The sequence below is a fragment of the Eublepharis macularius genome, chromosome 6 (assembly GCF_028583425.1).
Source record: "Eublepharis macularius isolate TG4126 chromosome 6, MPM_Emac_v1.0, whole genome shotgun sequence".
NCBI lineage: Eukaryota > Metazoa > Chordata > Lepidosauria > Squamata > Eublepharidae > Eublepharis > Eublepharis macularius.
This window is the reverse complement of record NC_072795.1, coordinates 89,051,993-89,076,177: the sequence shown is the minus strand read 5'-3', so window position 1 is coordinate 89,076,177 and position 24,185 is coordinate 89,051,993. Positions and strand designations below refer to the sequence as shown.

The following is a 24,185-nucleotide window of genomic DNA, read 5'->3' as shown; positions in this document are numbered from 1 at the left end:
CAAACCATTCTCTCTTTGCACTCCAGAGCTGCTGCTTTGTACCAAACCTGGCCAAAATGTAGGCAAGCAAAGCACACAAATGACAAAAACGCCCAGAAATGTATGAGCTTACAACTCCCTGACAACATAGCACGGCATTTGGAATTCCAGAACTGGCTCTCTTGTATGTTAAACCTTTGCAGTTTCACTGAGTTAGCACTCAACACAAGTACCATCAGTGCTTGGCTAAATGGGTCACTTCTAAGGTCTCATTACAGGCCCTTCTTCTCTCTGCTCCTGTTGCTACATGGCCTAGATCCTGATTCAGCAGCCTTTTACAAATTTTTCTCTCTGAAGCTATTGTTGCAGCAGAACTCTAAAAAATATACTGAATCTCAGAATGAAATTTAAATCGTGTTTCCTCATCCCTTGTCTGACAGTGCAATCCTCAGCAGAGTTAATCCAGTCTAAGTCCGCTGAAATCAGTGGAGTTAAATTGGAGCAATTCTGTTCAGGATTGCACACTGTGAGTTACCTAGTACCTTAAGATGTTCATGCTGTGTATTGCTGTTATAGTTTTGTTATGGGAAAGGTGGCAAGCAGCATCATGATTGGTGGGTGGCAGCAGAGTAGGATTGTCAGGTCATTGGCAACCAGAGGGAGGGGGTGTCCAGTACTTACTGGGCCTCTTGTCCCTTGCACGTGCACAAAGCCCTTGGCAGGCAACCCAGGAAATGTGTGACACACGTGTTCCCAGCCAGTCACGATGATGTCACTTCCAGAAGTGATGCAATCATGCTGGCTGTGGAAATACTCCCATGCTTTGTGCAGGGCCAGTTCATTAAGAATCAGCCTGATGGGGCTCTGCAGAGTGCAGGAACAGTCCCATGGCCAGCATGACGATATCACTTCTGGAAGTGATGCTGTTGTGTCTGGCTGGGAGTGTGCATGCCACGCATTTCCCGGGTTGCCCGCCAGTGGCAAGCAATCACTGGGCAGCTTGCGACCTCCCACCAATTGCCAGTGATTGGCACGCAGAGCGGTGAACCGCCTGGATTTTGCCCACCACTGGTGGGCACCTGGAAACCCTACAGCAGAAGGTTATATCGTGATTTATTCACACAGGGATCGTGAACATAAAGAGATGCCTGCAGGATCAAGTGAGTAACCCAATCCAGCATCCTGTTTCACAAACAGGTCATAGAAGCCTTAGCCTCCTTCGGATGTTGCCTCCTAGCACTGGTATTCAGAGATATGCCTGTGGATATAGAGGTTCCCTCTAGACACCATGGCTAGTAGCCATGAATAGACCTCTCCTCCATAAATCCAGTCTACTACACTTTTAACGCCATGTTTGTGGTCATCCCTATAAGAACATAATATGGTCTCTGTGTGGACCTTCCTTGAACAGTCCCTTTTGAGCCTAGGAAAGTTAATTCCCACCAATAACCAGGTGGGTTGGGAAGAATGCACTGAGGAGGGGAAAGGGAGCAAACTTGTCCCCCTCCATGTTCTGCAAGCACCTGCTCCACTCATGCACAAGACACTTGGCCCCTGTCCCTTCCTCACTGCAGCTGCCCCGTCCCATATAGCCACTAAGAAACACTGAGGCTCTTTATGCCAGAACTAGTGTTTGGATTGAGCAGCAGTGAGTGCCTCTTTGTAGGGGATAGTCTCTGGACTGCAGGGCTGTGTAATTCAGGGTGATCCAAAGAATTTGGGGGGGGGGTGTAGCTTTCCCCCCTTTCTGCCTGTGCATTTGTTCTGGGGGCATCCCACTTTGGAGCAGTTAGCACAAGAATAGGGCTTTGGAGCAGGAACCAGCATTGGTCCACTTGTGAGGACACAGTCCCCTGAACATGGAGGGGTATGATATGTGCTGCTCCAAACCTTATTTTAAGATGCAAAGCTTTTCAGTTTTTCTCAATATCTGGATTTGCAAAGGAACTAGGAACTGGGCATAAGGAACTGGGAACCAACTTCAGCTTTGCCCTGAAACAGGCTATGCTCACAGGCATCAGCTTTCCCATATCTCAGGCAGGCCAGTCCTGCCACCTGCACTTCTTTAACTGGAAGACGGCAGGGATTAAACCTGGGACCTTACACATGCAACACATGTACTCTGCTACTAAATCTAGGCCCCTCCAGTTTGACAATGTAAACAGAACTGGGGAATCACTGGGTGGTACCCGGAACCTGGATGTTGACCCCTAAGAATCTTGACATGTTTTCATATTTGTGCAAGGCTGGCACCCAAATATTTAACTTAAATGCTTAGGATCCAGAATATTCTACTCTGCACATATTCATTACAGATGCAGGGGGAAGGAGGTTAAACAAAAACCAGCAAGCCGCATTGAACAAAGAGACGAGTGGCCAAGCAGCATGGGTTAAAAGCTAAGTCTAGGGCAACATGGTGTCTTAATGGGCAAGCTGACTCTAAATTCAAGCAACCACAACCTGAAGCGGCATTGTTTAGCTTTTACAAGGATGCTAAACTCCCCACCGCCACCAATATGGGTTCCCCAATTCTATTGTTCCAAATCAAAGCATAAAACTAGCAGCCTGAGGGTTTATCATCTATTAACAACAACCAATTGATTAAAGTTCACCAATTAGCCCTCTGATCTTTAAGCCGGATAGCACAGTAACGTCAATCTGATGGTCAGATAAAATTGCTTGAAAGGGCTTAACTTTGCAGACTGAAGCTCAGAGAGGTTCCCATTATTAGCACGTGTTTCATTAGCCCAAAGACATCGATGAAGCTTTGGAGTCCAGCCATTATTTAATTAGTGCAAACAGCCCAAGAAATAAATTTATTTGCCATTACTACTATCCTGAGCTGCCTTAATCACAACATTTTTATGGGCAATATAATCTGGTAATCATATTACACTGGTCTTTGTTTCAACTGATGGATAGTTAACGGTTTGCCTTTGACGCCACTAATTATCATCTATAAAAGCCAATCAAATCCAATACAACACTTCCACTGTGAAATCATTACTATACTTTGTACATAAAGAGCATCTGTTGGTAAACAATTAACTTGAAACTAACAGAAAGGAAGCAATTCTTTGCCTCATTTTAATAATTACTTCTCTAATGCTCAGTAACAGGAAGTAAAGTGAATAATTCAGCCAGCTGTATTTCTTAGTAATCCTTGGTTAGCTCTCAGCTTTTAAAAGACGCCATCAATTCATTACAGAGTGCACTCCACGTGTATTTCTGGAGGGCTAAGAATAATGCAAGGATCATCTTCTAAACTGATTTTATGAATGGCCCAGTAGGGGATGGAAATTCAAACTGTTTATTTACTGACTTTTGTTTACACCCTGCCTTTCTTCCCAAGGGAAACCCAAAGCGGCTTACATTTTTCTCTTTTCTTCCATTTTATCCTCACAACAACCCTGTGAGGTAGACTAGGCTGAGAGAGTGTGACTGGCCCAAGGTCACCCAAGCAAGTTTTGACAGGAGAGTGGGAATCTGAACCTGGGTGTACCTAGTCCAAAACTCTAACCACTATATAACACTGTCCACCATCAGCAGACACAAAAATTGGCATGCAAATAACTTTGTGTGTGAATGTCATTATTCAGATCGCTTTGACCTTATGTGAAGATCTAACATTAAAACAGCATATGCAATACAGGAGACTGAAAACAGAATCAAATAAAAACCAGTTTAGCATATAGTCTGTTGAACTCTCTACAACTGTAGGTGTGTCGCTTCAGCCTGTGTTCCAAATCTCCTTCCCAAACTGTTATATTATCACTCTAACAGTATGATCCTCTGCGTAATTACACCTTTCTAACTCCTCTTAAATCAAGGGGCTTAGAATGGTGTAACTATACCTAGGATTACTCTGTAAGTCCTTATTAGTTCTCAGCTAGTTTTGTGTTTTCCATTTTTCTTTCTTGCATTTTCAGACAGGAATAGGGAACCACACTGGTGCACTTTAGAGAATACCACAGACCGCTCTCCTTTAGCCTCCTCCATCTACCCTCTTGAACATGGCTTGCCTTTCAACTTCTGTTTTAGCAAAACCATGGATTGCCATGATGTTTAAATTGCTTGCAAGGTCCCTCCAAATCAGGCCTTGAAGCCACGGTTTAAAGTTGGTTTTAAATAGAGCTGAAATGAAAGCCATGAAGAGGAAGATGGAGAGGAAATCAGAGGAGGAATAGGAAGCATGTAAACCAGCCACTCATTTCTGATCTTCCAAACCATGGTATGGAAGATTGCCTGAACGGAGCCATTACACTGATACCACATTTTAATTGCTAAAAAGGCAAATGAATTAATATGCCAAACCAAAGTGTCTTCCTTGTGGGTTATCTGCCCTGAGTTCAATGATTTGGGGAAGTGGTTTTTTCCCCATTTCCCAACAGCATCACAGTACGTTTGTGCGCCTCTGGGGTTTCCCCTGTCCTTTCTCTGATCATACTCAAACCTACTTTGCTTCAAAGTTTTGTGAAAGATCACACTAAAGCCTGGATGGCTGTGGTGTGGGTGGAAAAATTCAGATTTTCTGGACCACAAGCCAGCCATTTTCCTCACCCTATCACCTGGGGGGGGGGGCTTTATATTTTCTAAAAAAACTGCACTAGAATATCATTGTATCAATATAACATTTGGTACAATGGTATAATGATATTCTAGTGCCAATAATAAAAATATTGCAAAATCCCTGGTGGCCAGAGGTGGGGTGGCCACTTCAGGGGTGGGGTGGGGCAGGGAAACGATGGGAAAACCTGCCAAGTAGAAGCCCTATTGCTCCTGCCTTCACCTGCAGCCACACCAAAAACAGGGACACCACAAAATCCTGTCCTTGTGTGGAAAACACCCACATCTTCCATTTTAGTAAACTTTATATAGGAGTTATATAGTCCCTGTCTGGTCCCTATCTTCCCAGTGATGTCTGTTGTAATTTTTAAAAGAAAGGAGGGTTAGTGATTCCCCCCCCCCACAATATGGGGACTACATAGCTCCAAAAGTTTCCTGAAGTTTCCCAAAGAAAATAGATTACTTTAAATAAAACAAGGCACATTACATAACCTCAGAATCTTACATATTCTCCAGTATCTGCGATTAGAAATCCAAATAAGTACTGAAATAATGAAGTGAACAGAATGCTAAGTTTGCAGGTTTAATCGTAAATTTAACTACATATTAGGGACGTGTAGAAAATTCATAAAGTGTTGTTGGAAACTGGATCTGTTCACTTTTGTCAATAACAGAATGAGCCAGAAAGTCCTCAGGCTTCTATGTTCCCTTCCTTCATGTGTAGCCCAGAGTCCGATGACTTGCTGGGAATGAACAAACTGTCGTTTGCAGTGGTGAAATCCAAACTGAGCAACAACTGAAGCTCTCTGGTCTACAAACCAAGTTTTTCTAATTACAATAGTTTACAATCCTAATCTGTAGACAAGAAAATAAATAGTTTGCCGTTTTGCCTAATTCAGATGTGGCAGCTTGCTCCAAACAAGGAAGGTTTTAGTCTATACATAGCAGGTTAGAGGAGAAGGGATGGAATGTGAGAGTCCAAGGACTTCTTGGATCATTCTCATAATCAGCAAACCAGGGGTCTTTTTTCATGGCATCTGAATGCAGCTAGTACAATAGATGTTAGGAATAAAGAAGTGGTTTAGAAATCCAGTTCCCTACATACCAGAACAATTTCATATAACAGTACAGGTCTAGATTTTCTATTAATTCAGCAAAGCAACACAATTTCTTCAAATATGCGGCACCAAAGGTATTATGACACGATGAGAATAATGCCCATCAGGACAATGTTGTAAAAAGGATGGAGCAGGTACCTTGCATGTTTGGCTGCGATGTACAAATGCAAGACAATAACGGACAGATGTGATGCAATATGTGAAAAAAGTACTGGCTATAGATTTACGACTACCCTTCAACAGTATTGTTAAGATTTTTGAAATATAGTGTTAAATCGGAACATCTGAAGCTGGAGGGGAGTTTATTGATTGCTGTACAAATGTCAGTAGCAAAAAATTGAAAGATTAACATTGCCCCAACTGAAGAAGAACGGTGAAGGTAGTCTTGGCAGGAATCAGCAATTATTTCAGTAACTCATTTTAAATGGCTGGGGGAAGGATAGATCTTATACATCTATGTCTGCACTGGGGGGAAAGACAGCTTTTATAAGACTGTAAAACAGGATTAAACAGCAGGAAAATGTTAGACAAGAAATTGGGCTTCAGATACAAAGTGATTAGAAAAAGGATACTATTATTCTCCTTTATAGTTGCATGATTTAAAAGACTCCAGTGTTATTTATTTTAAAAACTATGTTCTGCCCTTCCTACAAAGCCAATGGTGGCTAACAATCAAGACACAAGCAGAAACACAAATATTTTTAAAAAATTATAATACAGAAGTTAAAATAGAACCAAAATCTCTACTCTGGCCATGGAAGCTAGCTGGGTGACCTTGAGCCAGTCATATGTTCTGAGACTAACCTACTTCACAAGGCTGTTACAAGGATAAAATGGAGAACAGAACAATGTAAGTAACTTTGGCTCCTCATTAGGGAGAAAGGTGAGGTATAAATGAAGAATAATTTTAAAAAAACAAATCTCTGTGATATGGCAACTGAGACTACACAGCCACTAGATTTACAAAATGAAAGCAGCTACTTATCCTGGTCATTTTTGTTGTGGTCTGAGTTGGAATGTGAGCCTCGTTCACATAACTTAACAAAAACTGCCTCCTTTGCATTTTAGTTGTGCTTCAAGTTGAGTGCTTGTAGAACAGCTTGGACCTTGTGCGCCACCCCCAACATTCCAAATTGTTTTACAATTCCAATTCTGCTAGTTTCTCCGGCAATCTGTGCCTTGTAAGACTCTGCAGGTATCTCATTCTAACACGACTGCCCAGCTGCTCCACCACCTCATGATCCCCAAGATTTCCGTTGCTCTTTTAAAGAGGCTTGTTGAAAGTTGGGCTAACAGATGCCCTATAGTGGCCAAACAACAGGATGTCATAAATGTCCAACCGCTGCGTGCTTTTCATATGTATATGCTAATAGGTATGCTATCAGCATACAGCTGTAAATGCAAATAACAGGTCTCAGGCAAGGCATGTTTTATTGCTCTTTAACCACCTTCTGTATTGTGAGTGGCCAACTCCTCACTGGTTGCAACATGAAAAGCGAAGAGCTTCCCTCATGTTGATGCTGTATAAACCAATCAGGCAACAATGGCACAGAACAGAGGAGATGCTATGGTGGATTTGATAGAGGCTTTTAAAATTCTAACTTGTGTTCTTGCCTATTATAAACAATAATCTGGTCTGTGCCTGTTGTTCCTAGCAAGGGCAAAGGATGCACGCCACGGTCACCCTTCAGATTAAAGATAAATGTAGACAAAGCAGAAACGTACATGTTCAACAGATGGTTTAATACAATTATTAAAAAGAGTGACTCTTGGAATGCAACAGGCTGTTCTACAATGCATTTACCCAAATAAGCTGATGGCCAGCTATAAAAATTATGACATATTAGCAGAAGCTAATAGTATTGTTAACCTTTGGAGGTTATATATAAATCAAGCCTTATTATGAAATGTGACCAACAATTGTATTGGAGTACTCAGCCTTCTAATAAATATGATTCTGACAATAAATGAAAGCATTCTAGCATCTTCTACACGAAAAAGCAATTGTGGGTTCATAGATAAAACAAGTAATGAACCAAGTTCTGCCCTTGGCTAATCAAATGTAAAGTGAAGTATATTAGATGCATATTTGATTTTCAGCTTCTGGTTTGATCCCCCCCCCCCCAGCATGAGTTAATCCTTAAGATTTTATATCAAGATCAAGATTAAAAAACCCACAGAAAAACATTAGGTTTCCACTAGCACAGTCCTATGCAGTTTCCAAGTCTAAGCCCACTGAAATTACCCTTACTCTTGAGATACTCCACACAGGACTGCACTGGGAGAATGCCAGTCTCATTTTTCAAAGCAGATACAAAAACTTAGAAAGGGCTGGATGATTTCAATGCCTCCACTAACATTTTTTTATGCATGAGAATCAGCTACTACTGAACAGTACCCCAGTTACAAATTTCTATCAGTAGTGTTTCTTGGGTGATTTTTTTCTATATCACTTTCTGAATCTAATACTGCTGTGCATATGAACACATTCATCTACATACACTGTTGTAGTGCTACCCTTGACAGAGTTTCACCTTTCTAAATTCATTGATCTTGATTCACTTAGAATGGTATAATTGTGCTGCAAGACTACTGAAGAATTATTTGTCTGAGCCACTGACAGGTAAAGAATACAGAAACACGCATAATGCCGTATGAATGTAGTGGTTAGCGTAGTGATTAGTGCTGAATTAAGACCTGGGTGAACCCTACTCTGCCATGGGAGCTTGCTGGGTGACTTGGACCAGTCTCAGCCTAACCAACCTCACAGAGTTGTTGTGGAGATAAAATAGAGGGGAGCAGAATTATGTAAACCGCCTTCGGAGAAAGGTGAGGTATAAATAAAGTAAATACATAAATACATACAATTAAATACTACACTTCATCTTAGCCAAAAGGCCGAGAAGCATCTGGGTGGCATTGGACTCGAGTGAAGAAATGTTATTTTCATGTCGGCCGTAGTTGTATTAAGTTTTATAGAGGGCAAGGAATATTATAGTTAAGATTATTGTATTTCTTCGTTTATAGCTTGGACTTTTATGTATTCATATTGTTATCTTGGTCTTAACATAGAGGTTTGTGCTGGTTATATATACCAAATAAATTTATTACCTCTTACTTACATAAAATAAATATGGGAAGCCGCAGGAGAAACTAGGGAGAAAGGTGAAGTATAAATAAAGTAAATAAACACAAAATAAATATGGGAAGCCACAAATAGCTTCTATTATGTGCAAAGTAGGTTAAGATTAAAAACAATGGGTTCAACACAGAGAACGTTAAGTACAGAAAATATGCACCACTGCTACTTGTGAATGATAAGATATAAATCAAATATGAGTCTGGCAACATTCCTCTAAGCTGATATTCTTAATCAGTAGGAAAATATTCACATAGACAATAAAAAGAATGCTGATCCTGGGTTGATCTCCAACTCTGATGTGAAGAGCCAGTCACGCACAATATCATCACAGAACCAATATACCTCCATATCTGGCAGTTCAGACATACCCTATATTAACTGGTAAACCTCCCTCAAAAGCTTCATGCAGACATTCCCTGAAATGCATATCTAACCTATCTGCACTAAAAAGACATGAGAGAGAAATCTGCTTTTTCTATCTATTAGACTCATGTAAAGAACACTCTCCTAACTCTCCTGAGGTACAGTGAGAGAATCACAAATACACTCAACATGAGGACTCAAGTGAACACACCAACATAGCTGCAAGCCAACTCCCAGCTACAGGAGATACCAGAGTTATTTAGGCTCAGGGGCCTCTGAACAAATTTCACCCTTTCTATTACCACAACAGACTTAGCCCAAATGTATCTGACTGTTTTGACTAAACATCCTAGGGATTATTGTTAGTGAGCACATCAAGACACACTTTGAAGATTCAATATGTTACTCCTGCCTCCCTTGGGTCAAATAAGCGGAGAACCCAAATTAGCAGTTGAAACAGACTGATCTCTAATGAGCAGCTAAGACTCAGAGGTTTCCAGCATTTCAAACAAAGCTCAACATTTTGCATTCAGCCCCCAGGCTCTACTTTGGCTGTCATTTCAACTAACATATTTCTGATATTACACTAAGTTAAATTACAGCTTAAATTGTCTACATAGATTATAGTACCTAAACTGTTGTGCACACAATGACAGACCATACAGCAATATTTTGTAGCCTATCAAGACCCCACCCAAAGCTCACAAATATAGAGAAGCCAGGTCAGAAATCCCTTAAAATGTTTTAAACAACATACAGTATTAAACACTGTATAATATTTTCCAATTTTATCAAAGGCGTTAAAAAGAGAAGATGTATTGGTTTCCAAATACAAACATTACATCAATTATTTTCTTCCAACAGTGCAAATATTGGAACCACTGCTGAAACACATGGCAGCCTAAACAGATTTTCAATATCAACATAAGAATACAAAATGGACTGGACTGGGCAATATAGCCTCCCAGTCACTTCTATAACAACAGCATTCAATTTATATACCACCCTTCAGGACAACTTAATGCCCACTCAGAGCGGTTTACAAAGTATGTTATTATTATCCCCACAACAATCACCCTGTGAGGTGGGTTGAGAGATAAGCATGAAAGCATGCTTTAATCTCATGCCCATCTGACACACCTATTCCTGGACATCCACACAGAACATTAACATTCAAACAGGGCCTGTGAATGTAAAAATTCCGTGTGATCCATTTCCCGGACAAAATCAAAGTGCATAATCTGAACCTGCCTGCACTAGATTTTACTTGTACAGGTCCTATTTGAACATTATGCTTCAATATAGACAGCCTGTGCAATCAAAGCTTAATGTGTTAGTAAGGATGTATGCTAAAATGTATGTTCACTCTCCTCCCACCCTGTATAGGGGATCAAGCTTTCCTACCAGTGAAAACAGGAAGGAGTTGCCCTGTTGGCCACCTAAAAGCAATGCTGGTGATCATGGGACCTGCATAGGGTTGCCAGCCTCCAGGTAGTGGCTGGAGTTCTCCTGGAATTACAACTGGTTTCCAGGCCACAGAGATCAGTTCACCTGGAGAAAATGGCTACTTTGGGGGTGGACTCTATGGAATTATGCCATGTCAAGGTCCTTTCCCTCCCCAAACCCCACTTTCGCCAGGTTTCTCCAAATCTCACCCCCCAGATCTCCAGGAATTTCCCAACTTGGAGCTGGCAACCCTAGACTTGCAATAATAAAAGCTATGTGTGACAGGGACTGTAATAAGGAGAGGAACTGGACAAGATTTAACCCCCATCTTCCCCAAAAGCTGGCTAAATCCAAGCTTTTATGACTCAAAAGGTTATAGTGTGTCTTGTACAGTAAATGGCACTGTGTATTTTACCTACTAGTATCCCCATATGCTTTTTTAGACTGCAATCTTCAAATTATTTGCTACTCTGCTCTTGAGTTACCACCTCCCAATAGATTTTATTGCATTTCTCAAACAGTGTGGAGAGCATTTCTCAAACAGTGTGGAGAGCAATGCTGATTCTGTCTATATTTATTATATTTTTTCAATTATGAGGTATTCTCGCTGAACCCTTTCAAACAGTTTTTTGGACTGCTGCTATTCCATCTTTCTAAATTTTGTAACATCTGGCCTGAAGAAGAATTCTAGGGCTTACAAGATTGCACAATGTTTCGCATCAACTTGGTTGGTCCTAATAAAAGATATTACACAGATTTTGTTCTTGGGTGAAGATTTTGCACAGATTAATATGGCACCACAACTTTTGCTATAATCAAGTATGCCAAGCTGCAAGCATGTAGAGATTTTGCAGAACAGAATTGTATAAAAGGTGCAAAAAGCATTTTCAAGTGAACCTATGCTTTCATTAAAAAAACACACCCTTAAGTTTCTGTTCCTTATGGCTGCACAAATATGATTGAATGTACAACATCTGCGAAGTTTCAGAAGGTAACTGAAAATATTTCCATTGTGTGGGGGGTAGAGGTTCAATGCCCTGGCCTCTTCAGTAAGTATCAGAGTAAGTTATGCAAAGTATAAATTCACTCAGGAGCTAACTGATCACCATTATTTGGGGTAAGAAAATAATTTTCTAGGTAAGAATGGTAGCAAATGTGGGCTTATTTCTTTTGGCCTTAAACTGTAGTTTGAGAATTGACTTGTTGCATGAGTAATCTCAAAGCACTTTTCTGCAATGTACCTGCTTGAGATACTTAGGCTGTGATGCTAAAGAAGCTTTCCTGGGAGTAAGCCTAATTTAATTATATGGGACTTACTTCTGAGTAGACCTGTTTAGAACTGCTCCCTTAGTGGGTTGGATTTTAGAAGTTAATCTATAGTGATTCTATTCTACACTTTCCTTCCATAGTAGATCTGTCCAATGCCACGATAACGGGAGGACGTTATGACTCTGAGAAAATTTGACATAACTACAAAGCCGCATTAAAATCATCTGACTGAGGCACTTTACCTCAAATAATAGTTTAAGCAAATTTGGCAGATAATCATCCTCTGTAATTTAATTTATGCTGCAGTTTCAAGTATATTTGAAGCTGAATGTAGAAATTAATTGCACTTACTTCCCAGACAGATGTGTTTAGGATTGGGATAATACTGCTTTTTCAAAACACAGACTTTTCCCCATCTGAAAAAAATGCTTTAGACTGTACAGCATTTTGGCTGGTTTCTTTGCCCTTATCAGATGTTTGTAATATTGTCTCTGATTGTTCATTTTTAAAAGTATTTGTTTTAGTATTATTTTATTTTGACATTTATACCCCTCTTTTCACCTCAGTGGGGAACACTGTTTCCCCCTCCTCCATTTTATCCTCACAACCATTACCCTGTGAGGTAGCTTAGGCTGAAAGAGCTCAGGGTCACCTAGTGAGCTTCTGTGATAGAACAGAGATTTGAACCTGGGTCTCCTAGATGCTAGTTGGACATGCTAACCACTGCACCATGCTAGTTTAACTGTACCATTTTCAATGGCTTATGAAATCTTCATTTCAACATAAGATGGCTTTGGAAATACTAGATGCACAGCATCATATTTTTTAAGCATAGGAAATAAATCACATAGATATATCCTAGAGTTATATTATTATAGTTATGCTTTGCAGAAAACACAACAAATGGTTTAGTGGCTTCCTTAAACATAACATAACATGTCTGTCATGCTTTTTATATACAGTGACCTATTTTGCATCATCAGGACTAGGAGCCACAGCGGGCAACATGGCCCCATATGCATGGATGTGGACACTCCCTTGTGTAAATGGAGAAACAGGATAGTAAGCACATGACTTACCTCCCCACCCACCAAATGAATCTGCCTCATCTGCAACATCACTGGCTATCCACGTAGGGTTCTAGTGTTCCAAAAGGACACGGGCACAGGCCCATTTTGTGAACTGAGTTCCATCAAATCCTGGAATTGACAGACTGAACAGAACCCGCAATAATTGGACTTTATATGCATGTTACAGCCAATGGCATCTGAATCAGACAGGTGTTCTGGGTGGACAGGGAGTTAGTGCAAGCTGTAGCTTCTACTCCCAGTCTCCACCATTCATAGAATAGTGATCAATGGCCATAGGGACCAGTCTGGCAGCAGGGCATGTGACTATTGAAACAAAAATGCCTCTGAGCAACTACAGAATGCTGCACACTACAAGATCCAGGTCCAATAGCACCATAAAACCAGTCTTTAAGGTGCTATTCAACATGGATGTTTTTCTTCATCCAACACAACTACCCATTACTCACTACAATAACCATTAGTAGACTCCCTTTAGTCATCAATGAGCTTAGAGGATTGGTCAGATAGGATCCTGGTTTGAATCCCCACCTCCACCATGGAAGCTTGCTGGGTAACCTTAGGCCAGTGGGTCTCTTAGGACCAAACTACAAGTGACGCCTGACACAAGTTGGACACTTGTCAGCTTCCCTCAAGTTTTGATAGGAAATGTAGGCAGCTTGGCGGAATGTTGGACAAGTGACTGTTGAAAGTCCATTGGACAGCAGTCGGAGAGCCAAGCTGCAAGACCAGGACTCCTACATTTCCCATCAAAACTTGAGGGAAGCTGACAAGTGTCCAACCTGTGTCATTCGTCACTTGTAGCTTGGCCCTCAGGCTAACCTACCTCACAAGATTATTAATGTGAGAAAATGGGGGAGGGGAAAATAATGTTCTAATCAGCTTTGAGTTCCTATTGGGGAATAAGCAAGATATAAACAAATAAATGTATCCTGCTTTTCCAAAATTGGGTTGCACTTTATTGCTTGTTACAGTTTGGGGTTTTTTTTAGTTTTAATAAGGACTATTTTTATTGTTTATCACGCAAGCCTCCTTGATGGTTATTTTAACAGAACAGGTGAGTAAAAACAAATAAATAGAAAGCGAGGCGTTAGATCAGACGGCTTGGCTTTCAGGCTGTCTTCTGAAATCCTAGCACGTTCTCTTTTTAGAAGCCGGCTAGCAACATTGTATCCGGGCTTCACTTGCCCCGGACCCTTTTTCGGAAGGCAAGGAAAGCACGGAGTCTGGAAACGGATCCGCTCAACCAAGCTAAACCCCATAGTTGCTGAGCAGGCGCTCGAAGACCAGCATCCCGCCTTCCACCCACTCAAAATTCTAAGGGGGACCTGCATGACATTGTCAGCAGGGCAGGAACAGGACATGTCCCCCGAGTGGAGGCAGGGGCTGGGGGAGAGACAAGAAACTTGGAACGCCGTCTCTAAATGGGTCCCACTTACTTCTTTACAGCTTCTATAGATCCAGGAATGGGGACTCCACCTCCTTCGCCTCCACTATCATAGAGCACCCCGCTGATGTCTAACACCACTCCCTTAATTCCCGCTAAGTGTTTAGCCCAGCCAGCCATCACGCAGCCTGCTTGGCGAGCACATTGCAACAAGCGCCAGCTAGGGTTACACATACTCCACGGACGGACTTCCAACCCTTGCTTCCTGCAGAGGCATCTGGGAAATGTAGTCGTCTGATGCCTCAGCCCGTACTAAGAAAACGGCTTATCAGTGTGTCACCTACTACTCTGATTACTCACGTGGACATTAATAGGATTACTCTGGAGAAAAGGGGTTGCAGATGATTAGGACAGACGGCTACTGCTGTGTTTTACAAAATAAAGAAAAAAGGCAATGCTAGAATTTGGGGGTGCTGATTTCCTTTTTAAAATGTTAACAGGACTGCAAATGTTCAAAATGAAAGTTACTTCTTCTTTTCAGAGAAAACAATTGAACATGTAAACCATAATTGTTTTTGTCCACACCTTTAAACTTAAGGACTATTTTGGGGGGGGGGGGGAGTGTTTTATCTATATAGATTTCCTAATCTGAATAGCCCAGGAAAGCTAAATCTTGTCAGATCTCAGAAGCTAAGCAGGTTCGGCCTTGGTTAGTAATTGAATGGGAGACCTTCCAACGAAGACCAGGGCTGCAGAGGCAGGCAATGGCAAACCACCCTCTGTTAGTCTCTTACCATGAAAGCCCCGACAGGGGTCACCATAAGTTATCTATGACTTAACAGCACTCTCCACCACCATGTCTATGTAAGTAAGCTTGTAGTAGAAAATATCTGTAATTTTCTTGGAAGGACATAGTTTGTGTATGTCTGCCTCAGCAACCTTCACTTGCATTTCCTTGTATTTTGATTTAGTTCTTCTTTGTCAACACCCCTGTACACATACATACAACTGCCAAATGTGTTTATGAAGTTTCTGGAAGCACAGAAACCCAAATTTTCCAGATGTCTCCTTAGCCATGTAAAGTGGTAGAGATCTGAATTAAGAGCCAGCCTTATGCTTACCAGTTGCCCACCAGTGGTGGGCAATCTCCCAGGGGTTTGTCTGGTTGCCTGCCGATTACTGACGATCGGTGGGAGGTGGCAAAAAATGCCATTGGGAAAGCGCACACTGAGTGCGCTCATGGTGAGGAGCAATTATGTCACTTCCTGAAGTGACATCATCACGCCGGCCGTGGGTGTCATCACGCCCTGCCAGGAGCGCATATGAGCTTTGCATGCACACAAGGATGCTCCAGCCAGTAAGTCCCCGGATCCCCCACCTCCTGCCGGGAGGATATAGGGACCTGGGAACCCTAGCCAGCCTGTATGTACTAATATATATTACCAAACATTTGGCTGATTATTTTCAATCAGAATCCTGGATTCCCATTTGCTTTGTCTGCTTCACCTTTTCTCAGCCTCCTGTGCCTTGACTCTTTATCTTTCTTTCCCTCAAATTTCTCCTCTTCCATTTCTATTTTTACCTTGATCTTAGTTTCTCAGCATCCTGTATACTCTTCTTCCCTAAAGCAACCCTCATTTCCTTTCTAAGTAGTTATTCCCTTCTCAGCCCATTGATTAAGATGTCTCCTAACATCCTTATGCCTCTCTTTCCAAGCCCTTTTCTTACTCAGCATCTTAGCCTTGTATCCCACTTCCTGCCAACAGCACTCAGTCCCTCCTGATCCTGTGACATTTTTGTTAATTTGTTAATTAATTCCGTTTTTTCCTTGCTCTCAGTGAAACTCACAACTTAATAAAATATACTAGCCAATAAAAATTCAACAATTTAAAAGCTAGCAACAGTTAAACATCAGTCTTTACAAAAACAACACAACATCCAGCCCTCACTCACAGAACCAGACCATTTCTTCCAGCATTATGGCATGGAATCTTTTCTTCAGCATGTAAAATATTTGTGAACATTCCATGCTATCATGTCACACTCAATCTCCTGACTCTGTTGTGTTTGTGCCACTTTGGTGGTAGGTTTTGTTGGGCATTATGCTTTGCAAGCCTCTTGGCTATCAATGTAGCTTCTCTAATTGGCTAAGCAGCTTTGAGCTGTCAGCTGCATACTTAGGGGGTCTTGAGATATATGAAAATGTGAATTCTAAAGTTCATTAGCAACTTTTGTTCTATGAAACCCATTCCCCTGTGCTCATATAGGCTTTCAAATGACGCACTGATGCAAATCAGTTTAGTGAATTGATGGAAACAAATACACTACACTACATTTGCTGCTTATTTTATTTATTTACTTATTTACAGGATTTTTAACCCACCTTTCTGTCCTCACAGGACTACCAAAGCAGCTAAATTAAAATTACAAATTAAAATCTCATCTTAAAATCCATTAAAACCAGCACATAGATACATCATTAAAACAATTTAAACCAAAACTTAAAATATAAACAAAAGATGTAAACAACAGTTAAAACAATGGGGAGAGAGGAGGGGTCACTGAGGGAATGCCAAGTGAAACAAAAAAACTTTTGCTGGCGGAAGATGGCAACAGAAGGGGACAGGTGAATCTCCCTCGGGAGAGTGTTCCAGAGTTTTGGTGCCACAACTGAGAAGGCCCTCTCCTGGACTGCCACTTTCCTAATCTTGGAAGGCAAGGGTACCTAAAGCAGGGTGCATTGATCTCAAGAGCAACAATAAAACCCAAGACTACCAAATCTGTTTTAGCTACATAGGCCATATAGTATTAATAGCTTGATCTACAGTCTAACTTAACTGAAGTATTTGAGTTTGTACCAACTATGTTCTATTGAAAAATAATATAATGAACTTAGTCTTAGCGACATAGCAGAATCACTGAACGAAAGTATACTTATTTATTTATTTATTTATATTTTATTTATATTCCACCCTCCCCACACCAGCAGGCTCAGGGCGGATTACAAGCATATACAAGTTAAAATACAGAAGACAGTTAATATAAGTTTAAAAACCATAAAAACATCCCCCCACATATATATTTATACCCCACTTATACCCGACTTTTTCCCCAATGGGAAATCAAAGTACTTCTGTTTAACCTCACAACTAGGGGTGTGCGCTTTGGGTATCTGATCCGGGTAAAATACCAAAGCGGGCCCAATTCGGAAAGCTTCATTATTTCCGAATTGGGGCCAGCATGCTGGCTCCAATTCAAAAATACCGAAACAAAGCTTCCTGAAGCATTCGTAATGCTTTGGGAAGCTTCGGGGCCCCCGGAGATTAAGTTTAAAGGGCCCTGTTGCAAGCGGCAGGGCCCTTTAAACTTTTCCATTCCCACCCTTTCCTCCCCACCCCCACTTACCTGGCACCGGCTGGAGGAAGAGGCCCTCCTGTCTCCCCACTGGCCTCTGGCGGTCGCGGCCCTCTCTGCCAGCCAGCCACACTGGCACGGCACAAGTGGCAGGGAAGGCCCTCTCTATCGGACAGCCACGCCGGCATGGCACCGGCAGCAGGGAAGGCCCTGTCTGCCGGCCAGCTGCGATGGCTGTGGCAGCAGCAGGGAAGGCCTTCTCCACTGGCCAGCTGGCTAGCACGGCATTGGTGGCTGGAGCCTGACCAGGTAAGTGGGGTAGGGGGTGGGGGGGTGGGTTAAAGGGTAGGGGTGGGAGTTTAAGGGTGGGGTGGCCTCCCCCTCCCCAACACTTCAGTATGCTCCGGATCTTTATGGAGCATACCGAAGCAACTTAGAAACCCGAATCCGAAGCGGCATGCTGCTTCAGATTTCAGGTTTTTTTCCGAAGCTTTTCCCCACTTCCGGTAAACCCAAAGTGGGAAACCCGAATATTTTTCAGGTGCACACCCCTACTCACAACAATTACCTTGTGAGTCAAGTCAGGCTGAGAAAGAATGGTTCAAGATCACACAGTGAGCTTCCATGACTGAGTTGGGTATCGAACCTAAGACTCTCAGATCCTAGTCCAACACTCTGAGCACTATGCCATGGCCATCCAGTCCTACCCATGGCTGGAAAGCAAAACAAACACAAAGAGACCCAGTCCATCTTACAGATTTCACATGTAGCCCAGTCGTGGACATACTTGTTCAGAAGGAAATCCCATAGTATTGAATGATGCCTTCTCCTAAGGAACTGTGCATTGGGTTGCAGCCTTCACTGAGTTTTAGTTGGATATTGAAATACCTTAATTTTTTTTAACAAATTTAATACAAGAAATGATAAAACCGTACTGTACAAACAAGAAAGGGATTAAAACTAAGCCATAAAAGACATTGGATATCGAAATACCTTAAAATCTCATTAGTTTGTAACGCAAAGGAGTGAATGGATCCTTGCTGTTTTACAACTATGTGAGAGATTTAATCTTGTGGTCAAACTCCCAGCTCTTGATAAAGTGCATGTGCTTTTTTATTGTTAACACAATCACTGGCATGCCACAATTCAAGAATATAGAAGAAACACTGGTGGAATTATAGTCCACTTTGTTTAAAAAACAAAACAAAAGCACCAAGAGTCTTGGAGCCATTGATCTGGCTCAGTACCATGAGTCACTTCTTCTTAAAGATAATATCTAAACAGTAAAATTCGTTATATAGACTGAGAAATGGATCAGGTTATTTAAAACAACACCACTAATGGTACAATATCTCAGCTGTCCACACTGATCGGGAACATTGTCTCGGATAGTGTTATCAGTGCTGGACACCCGCTATGCATATTGATCTGGAGCTTGTAACAGCCATCACTTGCCGTCAGGACAGGTCAGGGTTAAAACCCACCTAGTTTCAAAGCAATTTAAAGACAGCACTCATCCTGAATTTTAATGGCTACCTGAGTTGAATCCAGGCAGATTCTGTGCGCGTGTGCTCTAGTGTTTTGACAATATTTAAAGAAGCCCTTTAGGCCTTAAAATTGATACTTCTAGGAGCTCCATCTGTTTAATCTTTTAAAACTCAGTCAGCTAGAACAATAATTATGGTTAATTCACAAGAGCATATTCTTCTGTGGCATATATCAACTAGTATGTTTTTTCTTCTGCTCTTTCTTTCAAAATAAGCACAGGTTTTAAAATTGGGGCTCTTCTGAACGAATACTGGAATCCATGCAAACTAGGACCTGTGTGATTTTAAAATGTTCTTAATAGGAAAAATTCAGAATGAACTAGTCAGAACAGTGTGAGAATAGTATGAAATGAAAAGATAATTCTCATAAGCTAGCTGGTGTAATGGTTAGAATGTCATACTAGTATCTAGGAGAGTCAGGTCCAAATCCCAATCTGCCATGATATTTGCTTGAAGAATTTGGGTCACTCTTTCTCTGCATTACCTACTTCACAGGGTTGTTCTGAAGATAAATGGAGGAAGAGAAGCCCATCTACACTGCCCTGAACTGTTTGGAGGAAGAACAGGATGAAATGTATTAACTTATGATCCTTTCTAGCGTAATCCTTTGCACTGCAGTACCTGAAGTTATATTTAACGATAATTTATGCTTTATACAATGTTATAATACCTCTATAATTCAATTTATATTTCTGTAATTTTCATTAGGTGTAATATAGGTCCAGATTCTGTTCCTTAATTCCAGTGTGTAGTACTGTAATATATATTTTATTGCATTACATTTGATCACAATAAAAGCACACAGATGGAAGCTCCAGCAATAATTCATTTCAATGGGACCAATTGCCATGTAAGGTGCTACTCAACATGAAAAATGGTGGCAGAAAACTACCCCAGGGAGAAGACTAATATATGGTGCCAGATAAAAAATAGTTTGTGAGATTGTTCCCAGAGACAATATTTATGTCACTTTCCAAAATCTCTCAGTGGTGAATCACATTTTTTTTTTGCCTATTCTCCATTGTGGTTTGAGGAACAGAAATTTCTTCATCCCACTAGCTCTTCTTTTTGGTGCCACTTTTCCTTTTCTGCATTCTTTCCCTTTATTTGTGTTTGGAGAAGATGGTGTGGGTCGGGTACTGTTTCCCATGTTTCTATTGTTGTACTTACCTATACAACATTTAATAATTCCATATTCTAGTGAGCTGAACAATGCAATCCTAAGAAGGGTTACATTCTTCTAAGTACACTGAGTTCAGTGGTTTTAGAATGGTATAATTCTGCACTGTAAATATGCTGCAATGGCACAATGAATTATATTGACTATTTGTATGAAAGCAGAGCAGGCAGATGGTCTGCTTACAGCAGGGCTCCCTTCCCTTTGGGCTGTGGCTCAGTGTTGAGCATTTTCTTTCCCCGAAGAAGGTCTCAGGCATCTCCAGTTAAAAGATCTCAGGTAGTAGATAATGAAAAGACCTCTTCCTGAGACTCAGCAAATAGCTGGTCTCAGTCAGAGTAGACAATACTGACTTTGATAGACCAATGACCTTATGCTCAGTATGCGGCAACTTCATGTGTATTGATGTGTTTCCCTTGAATGTGATGGGATATCCAATAAGCAATGTAATAGGATTAGGACTGCAGAAATCTGAAACCAGCCTGAAACAAGACATAAGTATTAACATGACATGTTAAAACAGTGCAGAAATTATATAGTACAATAGTTCATACAGCAACAGATAGCACCTACTATACATAGTAATATAATCCACAGTGTGTATGTAAATTGCTGTCAAGTCACAACTGACTTATGGCAATCCCTGCTGGGGCTTTCAAGGCAAGTGAGAAGCAGAAGTGGATTGCCACTGCCTTCCTCTGCAGAGTCTTCCTTGGAGGCCTCCCATTCAAGTACCAACCTTGCTTAGCTTCAGAGATCTAACAAGAACAGGCTATACCGTGCTGCCTTCCTTCCCATAATCCACAGTAGCCTTCCCTTTATTAAAGCACCATCCTGAACCATTCCATTATAATATAGCCCTATTATCTTTGTAAAAAGGCCCTCCTGAATAATTCACTTTTGCATAGTTTACCAAATGCCAGCAGCCTTCCTGACCGCATCGAGCAAGCCATTCCATAAGGTGGGGGCAACAACAGAGAATGCACAATTTATGTACATCCCTGCAGGTACATTTGTACACCTCTTTATAAGAACCAACACATGATAACTTTACAAATGAAACCAAAACCCAGTAAATGTGGAATTCAAATCACATGATCAGCTGCATATGTATTGAATGTAACATGTATAAACCAAAATCAAGTATATGCTGTACGCAGATTGTACATACATTTACTGTGACTCATGAACAGGGCTAGTGATGCATACTTTACATGAGCAAGGAACAATAAAGATGAAGGTGCTGGTCCCAAGTAGCAGATAGTTTACAGTTCAGACCCTGCCACCCCAAGCAGTTATACCCTTCTAAGTCCATTGACTTCAGTTGACTTAGAAGAGTGTGACTCTGTTTAGGACTGCATTATAAGGGGTTTCTGAGGATAATATGAAAAGGGCTTGGATGGATACTGTGACAGCTCAGAGGAGACAAGGAGGTTTAGGATTTGAAATGCTAAAAGAATACGCTCCTTTACAAGAGTCATTAACATCAGTGGAGGACAGGAGGTCTACATGCAATTAATCAAGTTTTCTCCTGTTCACTTTATTTTGCATTAACTCTTAATTTATTGCTCCACAGTAAAACAGAGAAGTGGAAGGCAATTGTTAGCTTCTGTGGGCTGTTTTGAGGTACAATGGATACGTGTGTGTGAACTTTTAAAAAATGGCAGAGCATGAGCTTCTTCTCCCATGTTACAACTCACATTGTAACAGCTGAGAGGGGGCATCTTGTTCCTAAACTTCTCCAGTAGATCACTGGAGAGCTTTGAAATTCCCTGGGCTTTCAAGATCCATGCCTCAGCCTACCTAGCCTTTCAAACTAGAATGCGCATATGCAGTCAATGTATTTTGCTACTGGGGTTTCTCAATGGCAATTTCAGAAAACAGGCTCTCTCTTCTATTGCAAATTGGTTTTCAGTCAAGGGGCAGGCCTGTAACACCATGGGGGGACATTTGCCTCCCTAGAAACCCACACTATCAAAGAAAGAAGATGGGTCTCAGGTTTCTGTGGCTAAAACCATCTGATGCATATTCAGAAGCAGTGAATACGGAACAGTTTTTATTTAATGCATTGTAGCTCCTTCTTTTACTGAGCATCAGAAGTGTTTATTTGAAGAGAGGGAGAATTTTCTCCATATTAGGAATGATGAGGACAGAAACTGGGTTAGCAGTTATTTAGATAGGACCCAGTGCAGCCTAAGGAAGAGGTAGTTCAACAGGTTAAGAGAGCAGAGTTCAATTTGTTTGGGTGGCACCAGCTATGATGCTCTCTAAGCATGGTTTCCCATGTGAACAAGAGTGAATTTCTTCACATGACTGTATTGTAATAATACAGGAGAATGTGGCTCACAAAGCCTTTATGATTTCAAGACACTGGAACAATACAGATTAAATCATTAGAGACCAACTAGATTTTCAGGGTGTGAGCTTTCAAGAGTCAAAGCTCCCTTCGTCTGAGCTTCGTCAGGCTTTGACTCTTGAAAGCTCACACTCTGAAAAATCTGGTTGGTCTCTAAGGTGCTACTAGACCCAAATCTTGCTCTTCTGCTACAGACCAACCCAGCTACCCACCTGAAACTAGATTAAATCGGTCTTGTTAACATAGCAAGTTAGTTAAATACAGGGCTTTTTCTGAGCTGGAACACAGTGGAAAGGAGTTCCAGCACCTCTTGAAAATGGTCACATGGCTGGTGGCCCCACCCCCTGATCTCCAGACAGAGGGGAGTTTAGATTGCCCTCCGTGCCGCTCAGTGGTGCAAAGGGCAATCTAATCTCCCCTCTGTCTGGAGATCAGGGGGCAGGACCACCAACCATGTGACCATTTTCACCAAGGGTGATTTAAACCTTTAAAAACTCCCACCTTGTTCCAGCTGACTCAAAGTGACATCATTGTGCAGTCCTGAGTTCCACCACCTCTTTTCCCAGAAAAAAAGCCCTTGTTAAATATATTAATTTCTCTAAGCAGTTTGTTTACAGTTGCTTCAAAGCATGGTGCTACTGCTCTGAGGGCCTGAAGAAGTAGACAGAAAAGTTTTGGTTCTAAAAGCAGCAGGAGCTGATAGCAATGAAATCATTACAATTTACTTGTTTCCCATATCACATAGGGAATCCTGGCTGGGGGTGTTGAAAGGGCTTTTCTTGACACGAAAGACAATGAAAAATGTGCTGGAGCATTTCTGTTCTCTAGAATTTACAGACAAACAATATTCCTGTCAGGCCTTATTCATGGATTCAGCTATGGGAAAGTTACATGAGGTCCCCCCTGTTTATGTTCATCACTATATGAGCAAGTCTGTTAATGATAGGAAGTTTTGGAGGTCTTTCATTCATAGGGTCACCGGTGACTTGATGGCACATAACACATAACACACACATGAGACCTGTATCCGGTGGTCATGTGCACAATGATTAGCCATCATAGATCAATTGCTACATGTACAGCTTCTGTAGTACCTCACTTGTACCTTGTGTTGTACCTCACTATTGGTTTCAGCTGAAGTAGTTCGCCTACAGTGGCACCCTAAGCAAGCCCACTCAAAATCCTTCTCAATGCAGCTTGGTCCCAGATGCTACAGTAAAGTTGGTTAGTCTTAAAGGTGCTACTGGACTCTTTTCAATTTTGCTACTACAGATTAACACGGCTAACTCCTCTGGTCCCAGAAGAGTGTTCTTAGGATTGCATTGCGTTCACCGACAAGTTATCAAATAATAAACAATGTATTTCAACGTGTTATTCTATACCAATGGCCACA

General features: G+C 41.4%; 1 protein-coding gene across 2 annotated transcripts in view; it reads right to left on the bottom strand.

Moving 5' to 3' along the window:
• The window catches only part of LHPP (phospholysine phosphohistidine inorganic pyrophosphate phosphatase), a 177,174-nt gene extending 162,587 nt beyond the window's left edge, over positions 1-14,587 (bottom strand). Inside the window, exon 1 of one of the 2 annotated variants that reach the window (XM_054984278.1) lies at positions 14,411-14,587. In XM_054984278.1, coding sequence (XP_054840253.1) covers positions 14,411-14,538 — 128 coding nt within the window. In that variant the 5' untranslated portion in view covers positions 14,539-14,587. The remainder of the gene's footprint in view (positions 1-14,410) is intronic. The other variant, XM_054984279.1, reaches the window with a different exon arrangement.
• Between the last annotated feature and the right edge of the window lie 9,598 nt (positions 14,588-24,185).